Source organism: Vicia villosa, linkage group LG5 (assembly GCF_029867415.1).
Source record: "Vicia villosa cultivar HV-30 ecotype Madison, WI linkage group LG5, Vvil1.0, whole genome shotgun sequence".
Taxonomy (NCBI): domain Eukaryota; kingdom Viridiplantae; phylum Streptophyta; class Magnoliopsida; order Fabales; family Fabaceae; genus Vicia; species Vicia villosa.
The window spans coordinates 137393569-137416744 of record NC_081184.1 but is presented as its reverse complement, the minus strand read 5'-3'; the positions used below and the strand labels follow the sequence as shown (position 1 = coordinate 137416744).

The 23176-nt window shown below is 34.3% G+C and overlaps 2 protein-coding genes and 1 long non-coding RNA gene across 3 annotated transcripts; 1 reads left to right on the top strand and 2 right to left on the bottom strand.

Annotated features, from left to right (window-relative positions):
* The first annotated feature begins 236 nt into the window (after positions 1 to 236).
* Positions 237 to 6887, top strand: LOC131602687 (pentatricopeptide repeat-containing protein At2g33760). Its single transcript, XM_058874855.1, has one exon. It carries the CDS (start codon positions 293 to 295, stop codon positions 2066 to 2068), a length of 1776 nt encoding a protein of 591 aa, XP_058730838.1. The 5' UTR covers positions 237 to 292; the 3' UTR covers positions 2069 to 6887.
* LOC131602685 (probable ubiquitin-conjugating enzyme E2 24) lies at positions 2418 to 7923 on the bottom strand. The gene is made up of 9 exons (XM_058874854.1): positions 7568 to 7923; positions 6725 to 7423; positions 5216 to 6630; positions 4845 to 4955; positions 4287 to 4724; positions 4140 to 4203; positions 3550 to 3689; positions 3025 to 3336; positions 2418 to 2920 (listed from the first exon to the last, which is right to left on the bottom strand). The coding sequence occupies exons 3-9, from the start codon at positions 6617 to 6619 to the stop codon at positions 2699 to 2701; spliced, it is 2691 nt and encodes an 896-aa protein (XP_058730837.1). The 5' UTR covers positions 6620 to 6630; positions 6725 to 7423; positions 7568 to 7923; the 3' UTR covers positions 2418 to 2698.
* Positions 7924 to 10106: 2183 nt separating this feature from the next.
* On the bottom strand, positions 10107 to 12115 carry LOC131607485 (uncharacterized). Its single transcript, XR_009285320.1, has 6 exons — positions 11959 to 12115; positions 11680 to 11760; positions 11372 to 11429; positions 11233 to 11279; positions 11027 to 11124; positions 10107 to 10403 (listed from the first exon to the last, which is right to left on the bottom strand). It is a non-coding gene; the product is annotated as an uncharacterized LOC131607485 (long non-coding RNA).
* Between the last annotated feature and the right edge of the window lie 11061 nt (positions 12116 to 23176).

Genomic DNA, 23176 nt, shown 5'->3' with positions numbered 1-23176 from the left:
TTGTAGTTGTTTTGTTTTTTATGGACTTAGGCCCTCCTCGTATAAAAAAAATAAAATTAATAACTAATTTTGAAATATTTTTGTCATTAATTGAATAAAATAAGTTTTGAAAAGTTAAAAATTAATATCAACATTTTTAAAAAAAATTTAAATTAAAGATCCAAAATAAATCTCGAGATTAATATAGAAAAATAAAAGGATATTAAGTTTTATTTTTGATCCAGAATCATTTTGGTTTTCACTCCTTTAAATAATTGGCGGTTTCAGGGCGAATTAGTGCTTCTCCTCTTCAATGGAAGAATACAGAGAGCGACGGTTAGAAACACAAAGAGAAGGATCAAAGTCTGCAGAATACCAAGCAGTGATACGCGCAGGTCCACACGTGCGACCCCTCAAACAAGCTCACGCTCATCTCATTGTTACAGGTTGCCACCATAGCCGAGCCCTCCTCACCAAACTCCTCACTCTCTCTTGCGCCGCCGCTTCCATTACTTACACCCGCCGTCTCTTCCTCTCCGTCACCGACCCCGATTCCTTCCTCTTCAACTCCCTCATCAAAGCCTCCTCCCAACATGGTTTCTCACTCGACACCATCCTTTTCTACCGTCGCATGCTCTTTTCCCCTCACAAACCTTCCTCCTACACATTCACATCGGTTTTCAAAGCATGTGCTCATTTATCTGCTCTTAAACTCGGAACCCTCCTCCATTCCCATGTTTTCGTTTCTGGGTATGCTTCCAATCCTTTTGTCCAAGCCGCAATAGTAGCTTTTTATGCTAAATCAAGTGCACTGAGTCTCGCCCGGAAGGTGTTCGATAAAATGCCACAACGAAGTGTAGTTGCTTGGAACACCATGATTTCGGGTTACGAACAAAATGGGCTTGCAAATGAAGCAATGTCACTGTTTCACAAGATGAATGAATTGGGGATTCGTCCTGATTCAGCAACTTTTGTTTCTGTGTCATCGGCTTGTTCTCAAATTGGGTCTCTTGAATTGGGATGTTGGGTACATGATTGTATCATTAGTAATGGGATTCGGGTCAATGTGATTCTTGGTACTTCGTTGACAAACATGTTTTCGCGGTGTGGTGATGTTAGCAGAGCGCGTGATGTTTTTGATTTGATGAGTGAAGGGAATGTTATAGCTTGGACAGCTATGATATCTGGGTATGGTATGCATGGTTATGGCGTTGAAGCAACAGAGCTATTCTATAAAATGAAAAAAGCAAACAGGCTTGTTCCTAATACTGTTACTTTTGTTGCTGTTTTATCCGCATGTGCTCATGCAGGGCTAATACGGGAAGGGAGACAAATTTTTGCAAGCATGAGAGAAGAACATGGTGTGACTCCTGGAGTGGAACACCATGTTTGCATGGTTGATATGCTTGGGAAAGCTGGGTTGCTAACTGAAGCATACAACTTCATCAAGGAGCTTAGGCCCGAGGAACTAGTTCCGGCGGTGTGGACTGCAATGCTTGGTGCTTGCAAGATGCATAAGAATTTTGATCTGGGTGTGGAAGCTGCTCAGCATCTCATTTCTTTAGAGCCTGAGAATCCCAGCCATTATGTATTGCTTTCTAATATGTATGCATTTGCTGGAAGAATGGATAGAGTGGAATCTGTTAGAAATGGAATGATCCAAAGAGGTATTAAAAAGCAAGTGGGTTATAGCTCTATTGATGTCAACAACAAATCGTATCTTTTTAGTATGGGTGATAAGTCTCATCCTGAGACCAAAGAGATTTACCAGTATTTGGATAAGTTGATATGGAGGTGCAAGGAAGCAGGTTATGCACCTCTTCCTGAATCAGCAATGCATGAGTTGGAAGAAGAAGAGAGGGAGTATGCCCTCAGACACCATAGCGAGAAGCTTGCAGTAGCATTCGGGCTGATGAAAACTAGCCATGGAACTACTCTCAGGATTGTGAAGAACCTTAGGATATGTGAAGACTGTCATTCAGCAATTAAGTGCATCTCTGTTGTGACAAATAGAGAGATAATTATTAGGGATAAGCTTCGATTCCATCATTTCAGGGAAGGCTCGTGTTCTTGTTTAGATTATTGGTGAAGGAATTTTAAACTTGCACGGATCTGATTATTAAGTTATTAATTTGAGAACAGTCTCTGAAGAGACAACGGCCTATCATATTTAATATCCATTCTTCTACCACTGTTGTGAAGTTGACCAACTTCAGGGATGAATTAACTTCCTAGGAGATGTCAACAGAGGAGGACAAAGAACAAAAGAAACTGAAAATGAAAAGACTCCTGCTCAGATTTATTTTATATGCATACACATACATAGAAGCAGAAGAATAGTTACTCAATGATGCTTCACTAAGCTCTTTAACACTACTTTAATGTGTCATAAAACAGATACAGCATCATCAAATAGATGAAAAGACACATCAAGCAAATTATTCCAATCAATGTATCTCTTATTTCATATGTTACATGTGACAAGCCTTGATATGATACATATACTCAACACGTGCACATGGTCTGTTGTGTTGATACTTGATACATAACCATACACAGTACCTAATCACAGGAGTACGGAACCCGGAGATAGGTGTTCCAACAAGCTTAAAGCTGATATGATACAGATAGTGTAAACATATTGATATTACACAAGTTTGGAATGTATTGGTCGGGAAATTTGAAAGTTACTCTCAACTCAGTAAGTTTTTCTTGCAGCTCAAGAAAACTGACTGGATTCGATGTCCTTGTAAGAAAATGCCTCTACAAGCCTGGGGAAGAGCTTAGCAAGCATTATTTTAAATCCTGTAGAAGTCCCCTTCTGGTTTTCTTGTTCAGTTTTTCCACATCCAATGGAAGCTCCTTCAAGATATGCCTTACAAGCGGAAAGTATATGTTTGGAATGCTGTCTGAAGTGCTCTTCCACCAGTGCTTCAAAATGCTGCATCAGGCATCATTATCAATTATGGTTTCATTTATACAATCGCATTAGAAGTGAACCTTATTTTCATGAGAGTATCCAAAGTATAGATATAGTTATTTTACCTTTGGTGGCTTTCTTAATAGATACAACATAGATTTGGTTGTGACAAGGAAAGCATTCTCATTATAGCTCACAGAGTTTTTCTCTCCCTCAGCTCTGCCTATTTGTTGGTCATATCCAGCTTCATTAAAATAAGGCTTCTCATTAAGGACAAGAGCCTGCAGAGAGATAAGAACTTGAAGAATAGTAGAGGTTCCAGGATTCCACACTTCACTGCCTGCGCCTGTCCAAGTATTTAGGAGACTCAGACAGATTTTCCCTGACTCGTACAAATTAGGATTTAAGCGGAGCCCGCCAGAGTTGTAGTGCACCATCTACATTCAAAAGTCACAACGAAAACATAAGAGCTTATTCAAATTTAGAGTTTTTTATTGAGATCTTTGAACATGAGCTGTTACAAACATGTACAAAAGTCTCTTCTACCAGAAACATGGTTACACTGAACTTCTCAGTTCAGTTAAGGGCTTTATAAACAATGGTGCTGGAAAAACAAATACAAGCCCTGCAAACTACATTTAAAATCTTACAGGTGGTTCGTTGGGATATTCCGGAGGGAAACATATATCAAAGAAAAACAATCCGTCTTGATACGGAGTTCCAGATGCACCAACAATAGCTGCTCGCATGAGATCCATTCTTTCCTCATATGCCCGAACATAAATAGAGTCTGTGTGGGCCAATAAAGATTGTAAGTTAGTAAGTACATTTACAGAAGTCATTATGAATACTTACAGCTTTAACAAATTACATTTTCTTAAGTAAATCAAACAATCATCACACAGCTTTCCTTAAAATTAGATGATTTCATGTTATTTATTTATTTAAAAATTGTTTCCAGATTAAATATTCAATGACCCACAATACAAATATACATACATTCTACATCAATTGAACCTATGCACTCTCACTTTTAAAAGATTGAACTTTGACAATTTTCCTTTTCTATCTACAACAACCAATTTTGTTCATATTGTACATAACCAAGTGTAGTTTCCTAATTTGAGTTTAATCATCATATAAAAATAATGACTACAACAGAAAGGCTTCTCATGGAGAAATAAGTTATATAACACTGATTCAAAATTAAAAAAAAAAAAAGAAGATAAAAAGTATGTACCAGGAAGATTTTTTTCAAGGATGCTCCATTCTTGCTGAACCTTTTTTACCCAGCTTCTTTTTATCTACAAAGCAAAGAAAACAGTTAGCCTAATATAACACTGTAAATTCTGTAATAATATTTCATAGTAAAGGAATGATTTCTAACCTGCAACATTGGTGATCCTTTCCCCTCATCAAAAAATTGGTGGTCCTCAGAGCAGCTTTCTATAACATCAAACTGCTTAAATTGGTTTGAACTGTTGTTGTCTAAAGAAACTGGAAACTCATTCTTGTCATTGATCCTAATAACTTCTGGATATGAAGTTGTGTCTTCAGTAGATTTCAACTCAGTTGTTGGATGTGGTTCAATGCAGAGGTTACAAGTTTCTGACTCTTTCTCATCAGAAAAATCAGATTCATGATCCTTTTCAAATGTAGGCACTGATGAAAATGCTCCTGTAACTGAAGTTCCACCTAGTGTTTGGAATATGCTGGATTTAATGCTTGAGAAGATTTCAGAGGCAGCTTGAGGAAGGAAAAAGGGACTACACTCCTCAAGGTTCTTTTCACAATTCTCATTTTTACTATCACAATTTATCAAATCCTGAACATTAAACATCACATTCAGTTTATATTCTTTCCAATCTGAAACTTCTGTGTCTCACATATACCAGTTAAACCAGTTAAATAATATACAAGTATACACATGATACATATGTCTCACCTTTCCCTTCTTGTCAAAGGGTAGACTTCCGCGTTCAATCATCTCTTGAGGAGCAGGGGTTACAGTTGAGCCTTCATGTTTATCAATCCGAAAAATTTCATACGGTGCAACCTGTTGAGAAAAACAAAAATCATTCATATATTATTTCTTATTAAACAATGAAAACTAATGTATAATATACATTAAAATCAGACACAATATTGGTGCAATCCATGCTCAGTAGGATCATTCAATACCAACATATACAATATGCAATCCAAGTTCCATGGTTCTAATATTATGTTACGATTACCATCAAATCTATGCTTTGACTATAATTCGACATATATTTGCATAAACTGTTCTATATTTACAGAAAGGTATATCGTTACCTTGGTTGTGAAACCAGTAGCCAATTTCACCTCCACATTACTATCTCTGAAACCAGTAACAGTGCCAACACAGGACAGGTAACAGTCATCAGGGAAGTCATCCTGATAACTCATCTGGTTCCCGTTTCTAAGAGAAGCCTCCATATTCATGTCATCTACCGAAATTTCTTTAAACTGTTTTTGAGCCGCCTTGAACATAATATCACCAAAAAAACACGAGTAGTCTGGGTGCTCTACAAGTTCGTAGGCACTCACAGTTTCCTCCATTTCGTCTCCATCCAAATCATTAGGTTTGGATATGGAAACATTATTCCATTTTACCTTTACAGTATGCTCCTTTGCATCAACACATTGGACAACACCCCATCTTTGACTATTAGGCTGAAGAGGATCATAAGAAGTACCTTTTTCCAGCACAAATTGATGAGGCCAAAATTCATGCGTGTTTATAACATTCACTGGGAGTAAACTCTCTGGATCTAATCCCAGACTCTGCTCACCATTTTGCCACAAAATGTCAACTTTGGTCTTTATCTTCCCAATTATAAACAATTCCTCAATATGAGAGTTAAGGTTTTTTCCCTCACTCTTACACGCTCTTGTCATACTATGCTTCATAATAATCTGTTCCTCTTTGTCTGCAACCGAGAGCACACACCAATCACCAAGTTGCCAGTTCGTGTCCGAAAAACATGGCAACACGGTCAAGTTTCTAGAGTCTTGCCAGCATGGTGGAGCATTCACATTCAAATTGCTACTCGAAAGAACAGAAGCCATCCAGTTAACATGCACCAAACCTGTATCCACAGCGCAAACAGTTCCTTCATCTTGGATGTTTCTCCAAGTTCCACAAAGCCATCCTGCTGATTTAGAACCATCAGAGGACTTAACCTTTACTCTCTGTCCTGGATAGTATGGACACTGCAAATCTTCCGAAAATTTACAAGTCAGTGGTAAAAGTTTTTCTCTTTCCAAGGCAATGATATCAGATTTAGCTCCATCATCAAACAATACAGTCACTTTGTCCACGACCCGTTGGACCCGACCGAGCCATGGCCCCTTAATTACATAATCACCTTCCGAAATAGAGCGAATCTTCGAAAGTTTCTTGGAGTTTACGTTTTTGAATACCTTTCCTTTCACATTTTCCAAATCCGCAAACACATCAACGTTTGTGACCCTCCCCATCTGTCCTGTCTGATATGACAAGGAGCAGACCACATCACCATGAACAAAAGCTCTCTCAAATGAAAGAAAATCATCAATCTTCCCAATGCTTTCCTCTAAATTTGATAATATGCTCTGAGCTTGACCACCGTATTGAAAATCATTTTCTTCTTGATCCTCACTGCTGCTGCTGTCACTCGAAGTCTCCCATTCCGAATCACTACTCATAGCATCCATCAATTATATGCCTGTCACAATATTTTGATAGTAACATCAAATAAAATAGCATGATGACACAACAATAGAGAAGAAACAAGTTAGTACATGGACAGGAATTCTCACCAGATTTTGAAATAGATGGAATCAGAACTAATCTGTACTCAGCAGTATATACTTTTGATTGATAAATATTTTTGTCACAGATAATAATCAGTATCTCGCGAAACAGGAGATCTGATGCCAAAGAAGATTTGCCTGCCGGTCAGGACAATAGGAATCAATCAAGGACTCCAAGTCCAAAGTGCCAAAGGAGATATGCCCAACTAAGAAGCTCTTCCGGTTTCGCGGGGTAGTTTGACGGAAGGAAGATTTCTAGTGCTAGATGAAGCAGAAGAAGATAATATAATGATGCCAAAGGAGATTTGCCTCCAGAATAGGTGGATTTCCAAGTGTTACTTCTGAGTAATAATATTTTTTCATATACTTTTACTACTACTACCTGAATCCAACTATATATAGGAAGTTCAGTAACTTTTGCCAAAGGAGATTTGTCCAATACACAGGAATCTTCAAACATACATGAATAGAAGAAGGGAATGAAACTTTCCTTTTCCAAGATTGAAAGTTACACTGCCAAAGGAAATCTGCCCACACTATCAGGTGCTAATATCAAGAACCATGAAAATTTCGAAGTCTTAATCAGGAATTTTTAACCATTTAACAGAAATATTTTCTGCTTCTTGATTCTCAGCAAGAGGGTAAATCAGAGTCATATTTTCCATTGACAAAAGCCCTTCAATAACCACATCATTTCTATTGAACCTGCAACAAAAGATAGTAAGTTCTTTCACCAACTTCTTTCAAAATGAAAAGAAAATAGAAATTATGATAATTATATTGCAGATAGGTAAGCTGACTAAATTATAAGCTATGAAACACGATACAAACACCAGACACGACGCTGACCTTTGAAGAAGGAAGAGGTAGGTGTTGTTCAAATAGGTTCAGTTCCAAGGCCAGTTCCACCATCCTCAACATCATTACCAAGCTTTGGAACCATTGCTAAGGCTTTAGTGTTGATTGTATAGTGAATGAAGCCTTTTTCATACACTTACTCATAAATAAGATGACTATTTAAACGTACCCACAGAAAAGAATATACTACATAGTATCAGACACTAAATATTATGAGACAACTAGAATCAAATTACACTTATGTCCTCCTTATATTTCACTAAAAAGTCAGTTTTCAAATTGAAAGGAACGAGAAAATATTGCTCTATAGTTATGGGATGAATATGGCTTTTGATACTTTTTTTCTTCTCTTCAGGAAGTTGTTTCATACATATTCTTTAAGTAGTAGTAGCCTACTAACGATTATGTTCTTACAAGTGGGATTATATTATACTCGAATATTTTAAATATGATGTTGTTGGTAAAGATTGATCCTAAATCAACAAATTATAATTATGTAGCTCAAATTACTTAGAGTTACCCTCTCAAATTTTATGTAAGAATCCGATTAAAAATGACCAGCTAAATTGTATGGTGTGCAAAGACAAATTAATTTTTATACGGTATTTGTAAAACTGTGCCGTGTCAACTATACAATAAGTATATATTTGTAATTAATTTGTAGTCATTATAATACAATAATTTGTAGTGTATGGTATAAAGATCAGTCGTAATAATTTATCAAACGAGGAGAAATTCAAATAATTCTCTAAAGAGAATTCAATAATGATAATTTGATCACTCAATAATTTCAAACACAAGAGAAATTCAAATAATTCTCCAAAGAGAATCCAAATAATTAATACTTGATAATTTTCCAACTCAAACAACGAGAAATTAACATAATTCTCTAAAGAGAATTCAAGAAAATACTCGGAAAATTTAACGAGTAGAAAGAAAAAAGGAGAAGTTGTCGCTTTGACAATTGAGAAGACGTAGAGTTATGAGAGCGAGGAAGGAAAAACTCAATAAATTTTTTTTGGTGTGTTTTGGAATGAAAAAGAGATTTTCTTATGTAATGAAATAAGTTAGCTAAGATATCTCACCTAAGCAATGCGGGGCTAAAGAACTTTTTCAACTAACACAAACACACTTATTTTTTTTTTTAAAATGTGGGACTTAAGGAACTTTTTTAAATTCATCTCCGTATTTGAATATTGACATGTTCCAACACTAGGGTTGTCTATGGTGTTTAGGGTATTTTGACAGTGGTTAGGACTAGCTCACGCACAGTGGTGAGAAGCTTTCTATATGAATTTATAGAGACAAATTGGAGACCGCCTCTCATTATTAGAATGTTGTATATATAGACGCTCATTGGGTATGGGCAAGAGTGGTAGATAGTGCTTACCCTAATTTCACAATCAGTGTCGTGGTTAGGAATGACAATGGGCAAGAGTTAGGTAGGATACTATAGTACCCGTTCTCATATCTGCAGTTAAAAAAAAATACCTAATCCCATATCTACATGGGTACCAATATTTGTACTCGTACCTGTATCATATGGGTAGCTAAGTATCCATACCCATACTCATTTATCCGCATTTCTAATAAAAATTATCGATTAATTATAATTTATCATATCATTTTGGATGGGCAAGTTGTTGTGGGCTTATGCCTTGTTGCTGCCTCTATTTATTGACATTATGTTGATGGCTTATGCCCAGTTGGTACCACATGCATATGAGTCGGTATTGGTCTCATTGCATTTTATAACCGATGATGCGATAATACGTTGTTTGTTGTCAAATACTTGTATTTTATGTGTTGATGGATGATGATAATTATGTGGAGTTGGTGAAATGTGTATGACTTTATTCTTCATATACTTATTATCATACGTTTCCTTATATTGTTATGATATCTCACCCCTTCTGTTTGAATGTTGCCTCTACGTGGGTAACATGCAGGTGATCAGGAATGAAGTAGGGGTGGACAAAAAAACTGCATCCAACCCAAACCGGTTTAACCAATGAAAAAAATAAATAAACGGATGATATAAAACGAACCGATATATCCACGATTTGCCTTTTTCGGTTTTAAGTGGTTTACTACGGTCGGAATTGGATTTTGTTTATGAATCCAAAACATAACCGAACCGACTGAGTTTTTAGCATGTATAACAACTTTTTAAGTTTTATTTACAAACTTAATATCAATATGAGAAGAAAAGGTCTCTAGACTCAAAAATATTTACTGTGCGTAGGGGTGGACAACGGTCGGTTCGGTTCGGATTCGGGCCCAAAATCCAGAACCGAACTAACCCTCGGGTGAGTTATCTAGGCCCAATTCCCGACCGTTGGGCCTTTCGGTTAAGTCGGGTCCGGTTTAGTTCGGATCGGTTAAACATATCGGTTTAATTCGGTTTTGAATGAAAATGGGCCATGTAATTTTTTAAACCCAAATTTAAAATTTAACTTTTTATTTTGCAGATTTATAACTACTGGGCTAAGTTAAATTTTGGCCCATCTTTTTTATATCCGTTCTAAAATTACAAAATTAAATTATTTTTACTCAATTTTTAATTAACAAATAAATACCTTGTTTTTTTTGTTATTTCTTAAAATTATTAAAATTAAAACAATTAAAATAACAGTAAATAACACAAATTATGTTTGTCCAAATGTCCATATGTTCATATTTGTGTTGATGCCTTCTCCTCCACAGCTGAGGCTAACTTATCTTCTCTTCTATTTCTTGATTATAATCTTTTCAATTTTTTTCCTTCAATTTCTATGTTAATATTTAATGGACTTGAAGGAGGCACAAGACAAAGCAATTTCCACTCCTACATTAAAAAAACTGATGTTAGACAAATTTCAGAAAATTAAAAAGTTTGATGAAACAAATCTAATAAATTAATTATATAAAAACAAAACTCAACTAAATATAGTATCACAATTAAATCATGCATATACTAAAATAGATTTCAAAATTAAGAGTTACAAATTCAAATTATAGAGTCAGTTCCACAAATGAGTTCCAAAGAATTATAAATTCAGAGTTTTAGTTTCAAATTCAATCATTCAAAGTTTCAAAGACTAAAACTATATAACAATTAATTCTAAACTCATTGCCTTTGAAACTCCATTGATGCTGAAAACAAAAAAAATACTTGTAACTAACACTTAAACAAGAGCAAATAAAAAGACTTCTAGCATGACATAACAGAAAAAATAGGACTTGTTAGAGATCCACCATCAATTTTCTCAGAAAACTTATCCTTTCATTAAGAGATCCACCATCAATTTTCTCAGAAAGATATAATACATGATCACTAACATCAAAGGAACTAGTAGAGATTACAAGTTGAACATTAATCTCAAAATTTCTCAATGAAATTGCTAACATGCTTTATATATATTCATGTAATCACCAAGAGTAAAGGAAATGTAACTAAAATAATCCAACCTGATACAACCTTTATTCTTTTCTTTGCTTGTTGCACTATAAAATTTCTCAATGATATTGCTAACATGCTTTATATATTCAAGTGTCACTTTATCTCCCTGCAACAACCAACCAAAAGAACTCAGAATACATGTAACTAAATCATGAGTTTAGTAGAGTGAACAACTAAGCAAAAGAACTCTCAAACTTTAGTAGTTTCTCTCTACCACTCATGTAACAAATACAAGCCTTTCAATCTCTAAACTCTCTTAACCTGCAGATGTAAAAGTTTTGCTGTGAAGAACTAATCAAACATAAACACTCAAAACTGCATTTTCAATAAGCTAAACAAATGTATACACATACCTTGGCAGCTCCAGTTCTGCTAGGAATGATGTTGAATAACAACTTTCATGACACCACCCTATCACAAACACAAAACCAAATCACACATAGTCCAAATCATTATTAAATAAACACCAATAGACTAAACAACAAAATCAACTTCAAATCTCCTCAGGGTTCCAAATATTCAGATGCAGCCACTATCTAACTAATAAACTGACATTAAAAGTTTCAGATCCACAATAAAAAATTATAGATCCAAAAACAACAACTAACAAGAAGGGTTTTATTTCAGATCCACAATCAGAAATCGTAGATCAGCATCTCACCAACAAGAAGGGTTTTAGAGTCCTTAACCTTGAGTTCAAAAAGCTTCCACCATGAATAGAGTTATAGTTGAACATTTATGTCTGCAAATAGAGAAACAAAACACATAACAAGTTAGTTCAATCGGTTCAAGTGAAAAAAGAATTTATCATGTAATCAGTAGTGATGAAAGGATCATTGATGGCAACATGTTCAACATCGTTTATTTGAAGAAGAAGAAGAAGGGGAAGAAAAAAAGAATAAGGAACGAAAAGAAGAAGAAAAAAGAAAAGAGAACTTACAGTATTACGGTAACAGAGAATATGGAATGATAAGATATGGTTGCTCACGGCACAACAGCGGCGGAAAACCTAACTCAAGGAGAAAGGAAACAGGCAAATGAGAAACCCTAATTCTCTAAACATTTATATGGATTTTATTTGGGCCTAATTTCTGTGGTCCAAGATAATAATAGATACTAGTATATAATATATTCGGTTCGGATCGGATTCCGACGGATCAAATTTTACCAACCGGGCCCGACCAAACTAAACCGTTGATATCCAAACACGTGGACCGCATTAACCCGAAAACCGAAACAATCCGATCCGTGGCTGAAAATTGGTTTCGGACCGGTCGGTTGCAGTCGGACGGTAATGTTTTGTCCACCCCTAACTGTGCGTATGTAGCCTATGCATAATTGACGGAACACAGTAATTAGTACTCTTCCTTTGACAGAGTAAGCATCATTTGTTTGGAAGAGTTGAGATGACTATTGATTATTATACTAAATTAATGCTATAAAGAATGCATTTTTTCCATGCTTATCACTTCTGATTTTCCACTTTCTTCTACACATCATCACACAATTTTTGTTTGGATAAAATCAAAATGAAACTTATTTCTTTGAAGCATATTTCTTACCAATTTTTTATACCATTGTTATTGTTTAACTTTTCCTTCACACTTGACTTTTCCTACAACAAGGTATGTTGTTCATCATCTCAGATCTATGTAATATGCAATACTTCATATCTTCACTACAACATCATCATTCTACCAGATCTAATGCACCACCAAGAGAGACACAGGAAGATGAACCTAAACGTGTTTTATCCCAAAACTTTGCATGGAGACAGGACTGCAATTAAGGAAACCAGAATATGAAATCATCACTGCAATAAACCGAATTAGCCGACCAAACCAACCGACTTATCCGAAAAACCGCAATCCAAAAAAACCGATACATAGACGGACGAAATTGGGTCTTCAAATGACAGTCGTGGTTTAATTCGGATTAAGGTTTTGGGCCCTCCACCGGCCCAAACCGTCCGTATTTCCACCCCTAGAATGAAGGATGGTTACCTTTAGTTAGTCCGAGTCGGCGTCGTTGCTTTGATATGTAACACTAAGGGGGATGAACGCTTGTTTGTTTTCTTTGTTGGATTTTGAATGATTGTTGACGCCTTCTTGAATTTTGATGTTGGCAATTGTTGAATTAAGTTGTTATGTTGGTTTTATTTGAATTATGGATATTTTCCTCTGCGTAATAAAAGTTATTTTGAAGACTATGTTATTTTTACCGGTTCATCCGACATTAAATATGTTATGTATATGTTTATGTTTTGAAGAATGTGAGTTTCTAGTTTTGTGATGGATATTTAAATGAAAATTTTTAATCTGATTTTATTATTATTCGTCGGGGTAAATTAGGGTGTTATAGTTCTAGCTCCTCCCGAAGGAAATACGCAAGGAAGGTGCTTGCTGTAAATGTGATAAATCTTGTTTTCCTTAGAGGAGAACGAGGGGAAACAAGGGTTAACATCATCTTTTTTAACAGGGATGCCATAAGAGTCAACCCATATGATAATGACCCTCTATTTATCATCTTGTAACATGGAAACTGGGATATCAATCGAGTTTTGGTAAATCCTGGGAGCCCTGCTGACGTCTTGTTCTAGGATGTTTTCCAAAAACTTCAGTTGATATAGTTGAATTCTGATCATGCATGCAGTAGTCGAAGTCTGTTCATGTATATTGCAGCATGCAACATGTTTGCCTTAATGTAGTAGCTATGTATGCCATGTAATAGATTAAGCATCATACATTAGATACATATGCTAATAGTTTATAAATAGGTTATTCTCTCACTTGTTAGATAAGAGTTATGATCCACTTGTAAACAATTAATGCTTTTTGTAAATGAAAATAAAAACCCATTTTTACCAATCTTTATACTCTTTCTGCCTAAAACATGCATTACATTCATTCAAGATAAGTGAAGACAGAGCCTTGATTGAGAAATTGGATATGTTTAATAAATTGATTCTTGATTTGGAAAATATCGATGTTAGCATCGATGATGAAGATCACACATTGTTGATGTTGTGTGCTTTACCAAGATCGCATGCTCATTTCAAAGAAATATGTTGTATGGAAGAGAGACCTTGACCTTTGAAGAAGTTCAATCTTCCTTTTACTCTAAGGACTTAAACGAAAGTAACGAGCACAAGCTACAATCTATTGATGAAGGTTTGTCCGTAAAAGGAAAATTTTCAAAGAAGGATGGTAAGTTTGAGAAGAAGAAGGGTATAGTTCTAAAAAAGTCTTATGGTGGTAATCCTCATGCTATTAAGTGTTGCCACTGTAAGAAGGAAAGTCATACTAGAAAAGTGTGTCCTAACAGGTTGAAGAATTATTGTGATAGCAAGGACAATGAAAATACAACCATTGTTCAAGATGATTATGAATCATCTGATATTTTGGTGGTTTTGAGCAACAATTCTAACAAGGAATGAATTATGGATTGAGGTTTAACTTGGCACATGACTCCAAACAAAGATCTGTTTGAAGAATTACGTAATTAAGATGGTGCTTAGTGTTACTGGAAAATAATAAAGCTTGCAAGATTGTAGGAATTGGATTTGGAGGTCCAAGCTCCATGTTGAAACCATAAAGCTGTTGACAGGTGTCAGGTATGTACCTAACCTGAAGATAAATTTAATTTCTCTTGGTGAATTTAACAAGAAAGGATATGTCTTCAAAGCAAAGCAAGGTATCCTAAGAATCATGAATGTATCGAAGGAAGTCTTGAGAAGCATCAATTAGCAAGGCTTGTATTCCCTTGAAGTTGAGGTAATAAGAGGTTCAACTAACATTGCATCATCGAAGCACCTGACAAAGACTGAGTTATGGCACATGAGACTTGGCCATTTCAGTGGAAAATTGCTGGATGAATTAGGCAAGCATAATGTGTTAGGTGCTGATAAGGTCAAAAAGCTAGAGTTCTGTGAACCGTGAGTATTTGGTAAAACCTGCAGAGTGAAGCTCAATAAAGTCCAACAAAGAACAAATGGATCTCTTGATTATATTAATGATGATCTTTGAAGACCTGCAAGAAATCCATCACACTCTGGTATAAGGTATTTTCTATCCATAGTTGATGATTACATAAGAAAGCTTTGGATATTCATTCAGAAAACTAAGGATGAAACTTTTGAAACTTCAAAAGTTGGAAAACTAGTGGAAACTCAGACTGGAAGGAAAGTCAAGAGGTTAAGGACATATAATGGCCTTGAGTTTTGCAATGATGTATTTAACAATTATTGTTCTATGTCTAAGATTACAAGACACAAAACTGTTGCAGGTACACCCTAACAAAATGGCTTGGCTAAAAGGTTCAATCGGAAAATCCTATAAAGGGTGAGATGCATGTTGGTGGGTGCTGGATTGAAGAAAGTGTTTCGGGTCGAGGTTGTTGTTAATGCAACCTATCTGATAAACAGATGTCCCTTGACTTCCTTGGGGATGAAGACACTTGGAGAAGTATGGTCAGATAATCCACTAAATCTTGACAGACTTAGAGTATTTGGCTTTATATCCTATGCTCACATTAGGAAAGACAAAGTCAAACCTAGATCTCTGAGATGTATGTTCCTTGGGTATCCTGGGGTAGTCAAGGCCTATAGGCTACAGTGCCTATAACTAGGTCACAAGAAGTTCATCACAAGTCGTGATATAGTTTTCAATGAAGCCGAGATAGCTTTAAAGAAAATTGATGATGGTGGTACAATTCGATATGTCTCTAAAGAGGAGCAAGATCAAGAAGAAGTTACTGTTAAGATGGAGCCAATAGAAGCTGAATTGCATAATAAAGGTGGGAACCAAGACAAAGTTGCAAAAGAAGCACATGATGCTGAGACAAATGAGAAAACTGATAATGACTACCTGCTAGCTATAGACTAGCCAAGAAGATTCATCAATCCACCTCAAAGACTTGGTTATGTAGATCTCAGTGTTTTCCTTAATCTCTACTAGTGAGGTCCTTGATCAAGAACCTAGAGACTACAAGGAAAATGTGAGGAGTCAAAATAAGAAGGAATGGCTGAAATTCATGGATGATGAGATCAAATCTCTTCATGACAACAACACCTGGAAGCTGATCAAGAAACCTGCAATGGCCTGACCTGCCAGTTGCAAATGGGTTTTCAAAGTAAGGGAAGGAATCAAAGGTGTCATGTCGATAAGATTCAAAGCAAGACTGGTTGCAATGGACTCCACTCAGAAGGAAGGAGTGAATTTCAATGATGTATTCTCTCTTTTTGTGAAACATAAATCCATTATAATGCTACTTGCCATGGTGGCTAGGTTCGACCTAGAACTAAAGCAGGTGGATGTCAATATTGCTTTTCTATATGGTGATGTAGATGAGTATGGTGATGTAGATGAAACAATCCTGATGATGTAACTCTAAGGGTATGAAGAAAAAGGTACGAAGGATTATGTGTGCAAGCTGAACATGTCACTGTATGGCCTGAAACAATCTCCTAGGAAATGGATCAGGAGATTCGACAAGTTCATGGAACACATAGGTTTCACAAGGAGCAACTTTGATCATTGTGTCTATTTCAGGTTCCCACTTAAAAAATTCACTTTTCATCTTATTTCTCTATGTTGATAACATCCTCATATCAATAAACCTCGCAAAGAAGTAATGAGGATAAAGGTTGAACTCAACCAGGAATTTGAAATGAAGGACCTTAGAGCTGTAACAAGAATCTTAGGTATTGACATCAAAAGACATAACAAGCATTCGAAATTATGCTTATCTCAAGAGTCATATCTAAGGAAAATTCTTGACAACTTTGGTATGTCGAACTCAAAACCTATTATAGCGCCAACAACTCAACAATTCAAGCTAAGTATAACTCAAAGTCTTAGTATTGAAGTTGAAAGAGGGTATACGGATAGCATACCATGTTGGGATTCAAGAGGTTTTTTTCTCTCTAGGTTTTTGATCCTCTTAGCGGAACAATCCCGATGAACGGATCTTGATTAAATCATTAATCACAAATAAAACACAATAAGGATTTCAAATTACCTCTTGAAGCGTGCTTTAACTCTGATCACAAATGTGGAAAATACCATTGTATCTACGAAGTCCACGCGAGTACAAAGTGAAACACGACGCTAGCAGTTTCTTGTTCTGAGAAAATTGACAATTAACTTTGGTAGGGAAAAGAGCTCCTCTATTTATAGAGAGCTTCTAAAATCCTAATGGTTTTATTTTGAACTTTTCCAAAATAATTCCAATCTTATTTAATTAAATAAAATATTATTATATTTAACTAAATTCTTTTAATAAAATAAATAAATAATAATTAAATTAGATCATATTTAATTTAATTAATTATCAATTCTCATTTATTTAATTAAATAATATTTAATCAAATAAATTATATTTGTGTTAATTTATTAAATAATACAATTAACATCTAATTAAATTAAATCTTATTTAATTTAATCATTCGTTCAATTGTCTGTACTTTATGTGTGTTACTCTGTAGGTTCTCGTTACGTTGACAATAATATTAAGTTACCTATTTAATATTATGAGCAATGGGTGAAATCTAACAATACTTCACTGTTATCCAAGTGACGAGAATGTCGTGTGATCTGACATAACCTTAATGTGATAATGATCATGTGTATAATTACCCTTTTGCCCTTATATCTATATTGAACACAAGGTGTAGAATGTGTTACCCTTGTATAGTCCAATATTTTATTCATTGATCTCCGAGTATACTTGATAACAACAAATAAGCCCAATATCTAATATCGGCTTATTTGAGTACGACCATGCATTTTAGAGTCATACCCTCATCATGATTTGTAAAGTACCCATCAACCATATTTATTGTCTTCCTATTACGGATAATGTTTGATTGGCAATAAAGTACTCAACTCCACATCTAGGGTCCATAGTAGTTTCACGTCGAACGGTGGTATACGCCACTATCACTATGAGAATAACTTATGACACTTATATAACAAACTGTTTAGTATTCTCATGGTGGGTCAATCCGGTATAAATATTACTCCTAGTATTTATTCCTATGTGAAGACTTGATATCTCATATCCATAACCCTTGAGATACGGTCATTAGTCTAATCATATAATAGTCTTTATGCATTACTGTTGTCCTATTTGACAGTAAAGCTTGATTACTGATACTTTAAAAATAATGTCCTTATGTTTAATGAGGTCTCACGATTAAGTCACATTTAATAGGTCATTAATAGACTAATTATTCTAAGGAATTTATTATGTCATATACAAATAACATAATAAAATACAATGCCTAATAAGTATATATATTAACAAACAATATATATCAAGGTCATGATATAAAAGCATATTAAGCCAATATTGATTGGCTATTAGGGCTTACTCCAATATATCATATGTTAGTATAATAGGTTCTTTAACGTATACTATGGTCTTTATCAGACCAGACATAGCTTATGTTGTAAGTCTTGTAAGTAGGTACATAGAAAACCCTAGAAAAGCTCATTGACAAGCTTTGAAATGGATCATATGATACATAAGAGGATCCTTGAGCAGGGTCCTGATTTATAAGGGAGCCAGAGGTCATGATGACCTGAGGGAAATCGAAGGGTTTGTAGACTCTAACTATGCATGATGTACGGACACCATAAAATCTCTATCTGAATATGTTTTCATTATGTTTGGCACAAAAATTAATTAGAAAGCAACACTTCATAAGTTTGTACCCTTATCAACCACTAAAGTTGAATACACTATCCTCATTGTTAAATGTGATAGTTAAAGTGCCATACATTTGTCCAATAATTCATCCTATCATAAGAGAACCAAACACAATGATGTAAGGTTGCATTTTGTTAGAAAGAAAATCGAAAGAGGAGAAGTCAAAGTGATGAAGGTTTCGACTGATCACAATGTTGGTGATATGATCACCAAGTCATTGCCAAGCTGCAAGTTCTTCCATTATATGCAGTTGATCAAATTCCACAATGATAGCTAGTTTGTTCCCATGGTGTTTTGGAGTTTGTTCCAAAGAGGAGATTTGTAGCTTTGCAGTTGTAAATTAGTATTGGGTCGAACTCAAAACTGAAAGGGGTAGCTTCAAGATTCGACAGAGTTAAAGTATTCAGAATTCGACAGAGTCGAATTCACATACTGTAGTCGAAGTTTGATCATGTATGCAATAGTTGAAGTCTGTTCATGTATGCAATAGTCGAAGTCTGTTCATGTATATTACACCATGCAACATATTTGCCTTTATGTAGGAGCTATGTATATCATGTAATAGATTAAAAATCATACATTAGATAGATATGCTAGTAGCCATAAATATGTTATTCTCTCACTTGTTAGATAAGGGTTATGATTCATTTGTTAACAATTAACACTCCTTGTGAAGTGAATAGAAAACCTATTTTTACCCAATTTCCTTTTATCTCTTATTAAATTCAAACATTTTTTATTTTCAATAAATTCTTTCTTTCTCATAAAATTACTTTGTTCTTGACATTGATTTCTCAATAATTTTTAAAAGAGTTTTCAGAATAAAGCCACATGATAATACTTGTGAAATACAAAAGATATATATATATATATATATATATATATATATATATATATATATATATATATATATATATATATATATATATGGTTTTCCAATTTTCATATTGTTAACCTAGAACAACATTAAAAAAAATGCTATACTATAATTCTTAATAGAGCTTCTTTTGTGTACCCTCTAATCACTTTATTTAATATGATATATATTAATCACAATAATTTAAAGCAGAGCAGTTTTAGTCACTTATTTTCTTTTTGTTGAAGCTTCGCTATAATCTGCCAAAAAGTAATTCAAAGCGAATAACATATGTTGTCATAGTAACGTCATTACGCTATCTCTTTATATCCTTAGTGATATAAAACACTGATTTTCCCCATGATAATTGACAATTTCATGCCATTAAGCAAGGTTTTCTCAAGTTTATTCTCCTGGATATACTTGTCCACATATGTTACGTTTCTAGCCAATACAAAGAATATCCTCGATGCTTCAAAATTTAGTGGAATATTTATGATCTAAAGACAAAGAAACAACATTTTAAGAATGTTTGTTGTGGAGACAAGTAAATCTATATATTTTTTTCTTCCTATATTAGACAAAGTATGCAACATGGAAATTTTCTTTTAGGGATGTAACAAAGAGAGTTTATTTTTTAGGACTAACCACAAAAGTAGAAGAATATTATTTATTTATTTGACAACTTTAAATTATATGACTAAGCACTATGACACTAATGTCTAGTTGGAAAAGTAGAACATTCCACTAACTGAAAATGACCAACTCCTAAAAACTTTTTCTCTCAATTCTTATAAACCCTATATAGTTTTTAACCATTTCTTTTTGTTGGGTGGACTCCATATGGAGAGTGCTTTTGCACTTTATTATGTTATGCATGTGCCCAAGATTTGATTCTAAATTCCATTGACCTTTGATTATTACTAGGGTACCAAATTATAGGGATATCAAGGTTCTTTTTAGTAGCTATTGGTTAAGTATTTAAATGTAGCACTAGCTAGTTGAAATGTTTTGTACTTCAAAATTTAAAATTCTGCCCTATAATGCTTTAGATTTCTCTTTTAAATGGTCAACAGTTAAAGTACAGCTGAGTTTAAATTCTATATCGTCACCAATTATATGTACTTGTGTTGATACATTGATAATTGTTGAATTGAAATCAAACGATTTGTATTTTTTAAAATCAAAATCTATATAATAAATAGTCTGATCTTAATCTATTAATCATCAATGTATTAACCGTATAAATACGTGCAATTGGCGGCAACATAAAATCTTGACTTGGAAAATACATTTCCTTTCTTTAAGTAAAGAAAAATTTCAATTTTACTTTAGAGGCTAGAATTCCCACCAATGAAAACAATCACAATGCTTGGAGTGTTCTATGAGGTTATTTTAAGTGTATGCAAGAGATTTCTAAATTTTATTTTGTATAACTGGTATAAGTCAAAGTAAGGCTAGTAATCAAGCATTAGGGCAACTTTAATTTGCTCTACTTTTTTTCCATTTGTGCTTTTGACCATCTAAAAAACAAAATGTATACTAATGCTCAAGGATCTACTATGGAATATGTCATTGCTAATGCTTATTATTCATTTGGGAATCCCTTGCATACAAGCTCGAATATTCACATATTCATTCCTCCTTTAGCATGGTGCTATTTTAGGTCATGAAATATACTATTAGCATAATTAAATGATGTCAATTTTCATGGATTTGGTGAAAGCTCCACATTAGCTAGGCTTTACAGCACAATTGCACCATGACAATTAAATACTACCTCCATTCATTTTAATGTAGTCTTATAAGCACTTTCTTAAAATATAAGGCAAGTTAGTAACCAACAAAAATATTGTAGCATTGTAATTCTATCTTTAAGAACAAAGTGAAATTCTCCCCATCACACGGTCTTCGAATTTCAAAGAAAATTGTACTTAAATTCTAGGATCTTGACTGTATTTTTATGTTATAGTTCTAAAATTTGAATGTCCGAGGTTATCTTGCGTCGAATTAACCTTAATTTATTTATCGGGTTTAAACATACATGTGGCGATTTCATCAATTATCTTGTAACAAATCAACCTTAATAAATAGATCTCACAAGAAATAACATCTAACTCGATCGATCCCTTAGAACAATATTGACTAAATATTGGGAACATAGTTCTCGCATCATCATTATTATAGAGTTGCATATTGGTGAACAAAACATGCCCATCTGAGTCGATTTAAAAAACACTGATACCTAACATCGATGTCCATTCTAAACAATCTATCTTGGACTGAATCATCATAGATTTTATGAAAGTTTTACACTCTTAAACGAACCATCGTTATAAATATATACACCTATTCCTTTAGCTTTTCACTGTTCTAATAATTTATTTTGGCATAGATTGAGAATCTCTTAATCTCACCCACTTAATAAAATAAAGACCCCAATCTTTGTAATATAGTGGCCCATGTTTGTCTAATATTAATGACAAAGGTGAAGGAATGATACAAGTCTAATCAAAATCCACCAAGCACCATTAAATTAAGAAGCAAAAGGTATCCCCACATTATGCATGGTGAAAATATAATAATAGTCACATGAAACAGCAAGTTAATCTCAACCTCAAACAATTACAATAGTAAATCAGATATATAACACCAACTTTTCATAGTTTTTATAATTATATAGTGCCAAGAAGTGGAGTAGCTGTTGCAAGAAACCATTATTGATAATTAACAAAATTATACATATAATTAATTAAAACCGAAAGTGGAAGTGCTTTACTATATGCCAACTCCTTATTACATATAAGAGACAAACATGGGACAAAGAAAGTGAGTCCACTAAGAATCACTTTGAATGGAAGGAAACATTCTTCCATTTATTATTCTCTTTAACCCTTCGAACAATGAATACAGCACACAAAAGTTACTTATCACTTGGAATTTTGGGGGAACAAAAGAATTGAAGTTATTAGAATTTTAAAACTTTTATTTAAGAAAAGTGTCACAATTAGGCTATTTTACTTCCTACATTCTAAGTAAATATGACAATTATTTTCAAAGGGTTTTTCGTACTAGTTTTACAAAAGTAAAATATAAATAAAAATTATGCTAGCATATAACATTTTAAAATTTTATGCAATAAATATGTCTTTTGATTTGGAACTAGAATTGGTGAGTATCGATGATAGATGATCTTAAGCTGATGACATTGATCTTTGATACGAGGGCACGGTGGATCTGTAAGTTAGTACTTCAACGCCAAAGTCAGATAAATATTCAAAATGTGTATAGTAAAATTGAAGATCAAAATAGTGTATCTTGAGTATCGTGTGTGAAAATTTTTATATATTGGATCATTTGGAGTGGATTAGGCATTGACTTTTTGAACCTTTGGGCGACACAGAACAACCCAAGACTTATCTAACAGTTATTAGTCGGGAAAGTCTTACAAGTCACGGCTGGCCTATGCGCGTTAAATATCTTTCCATCATTAAAATGTTTCGATGCCTTCCTTTACACGTGACATGAGATGACAAGTTAGAGCATAGCTTTTCCTATAGTGCACTTGATTTGGTTTACATTCACTAAGAAG

What these genes read in the sequence shown, in the direction of transcription:
- LOC131602687 (XM_058874855.1), top strand. Translation starts at nt 293, where the DNA reads ATGGAAGAATACAGAGAGCGACGGTTAGAAACACAAAGAGAAGGATCA.
- LOC131602685 (XM_058874854.1), bottom strand. Translation starts at nt 6,619, where the DNA reads ATGGATGCTATGAGTAGTGATTCGGAATGGGAGACTTCGAGTGACAGC. An exon ending in AAGGATCACCAATGTTGCAG is followed by an intron (nt 4,204 to 4,286) that starts GTTAGAAATCAT and finishes TTTGCTTTGTAG; the next exon opens with ATAAAAAGAAGCTGGGTAAA. An exon ending in AATATCCCAACGAACCACCT is followed by an intron (nt 3,337 to 3,549) that starts GTAAGATTTTAA and finishes TTTTGAATGTAG; the next exon opens with ATGGTGCACTACAACTCTGG.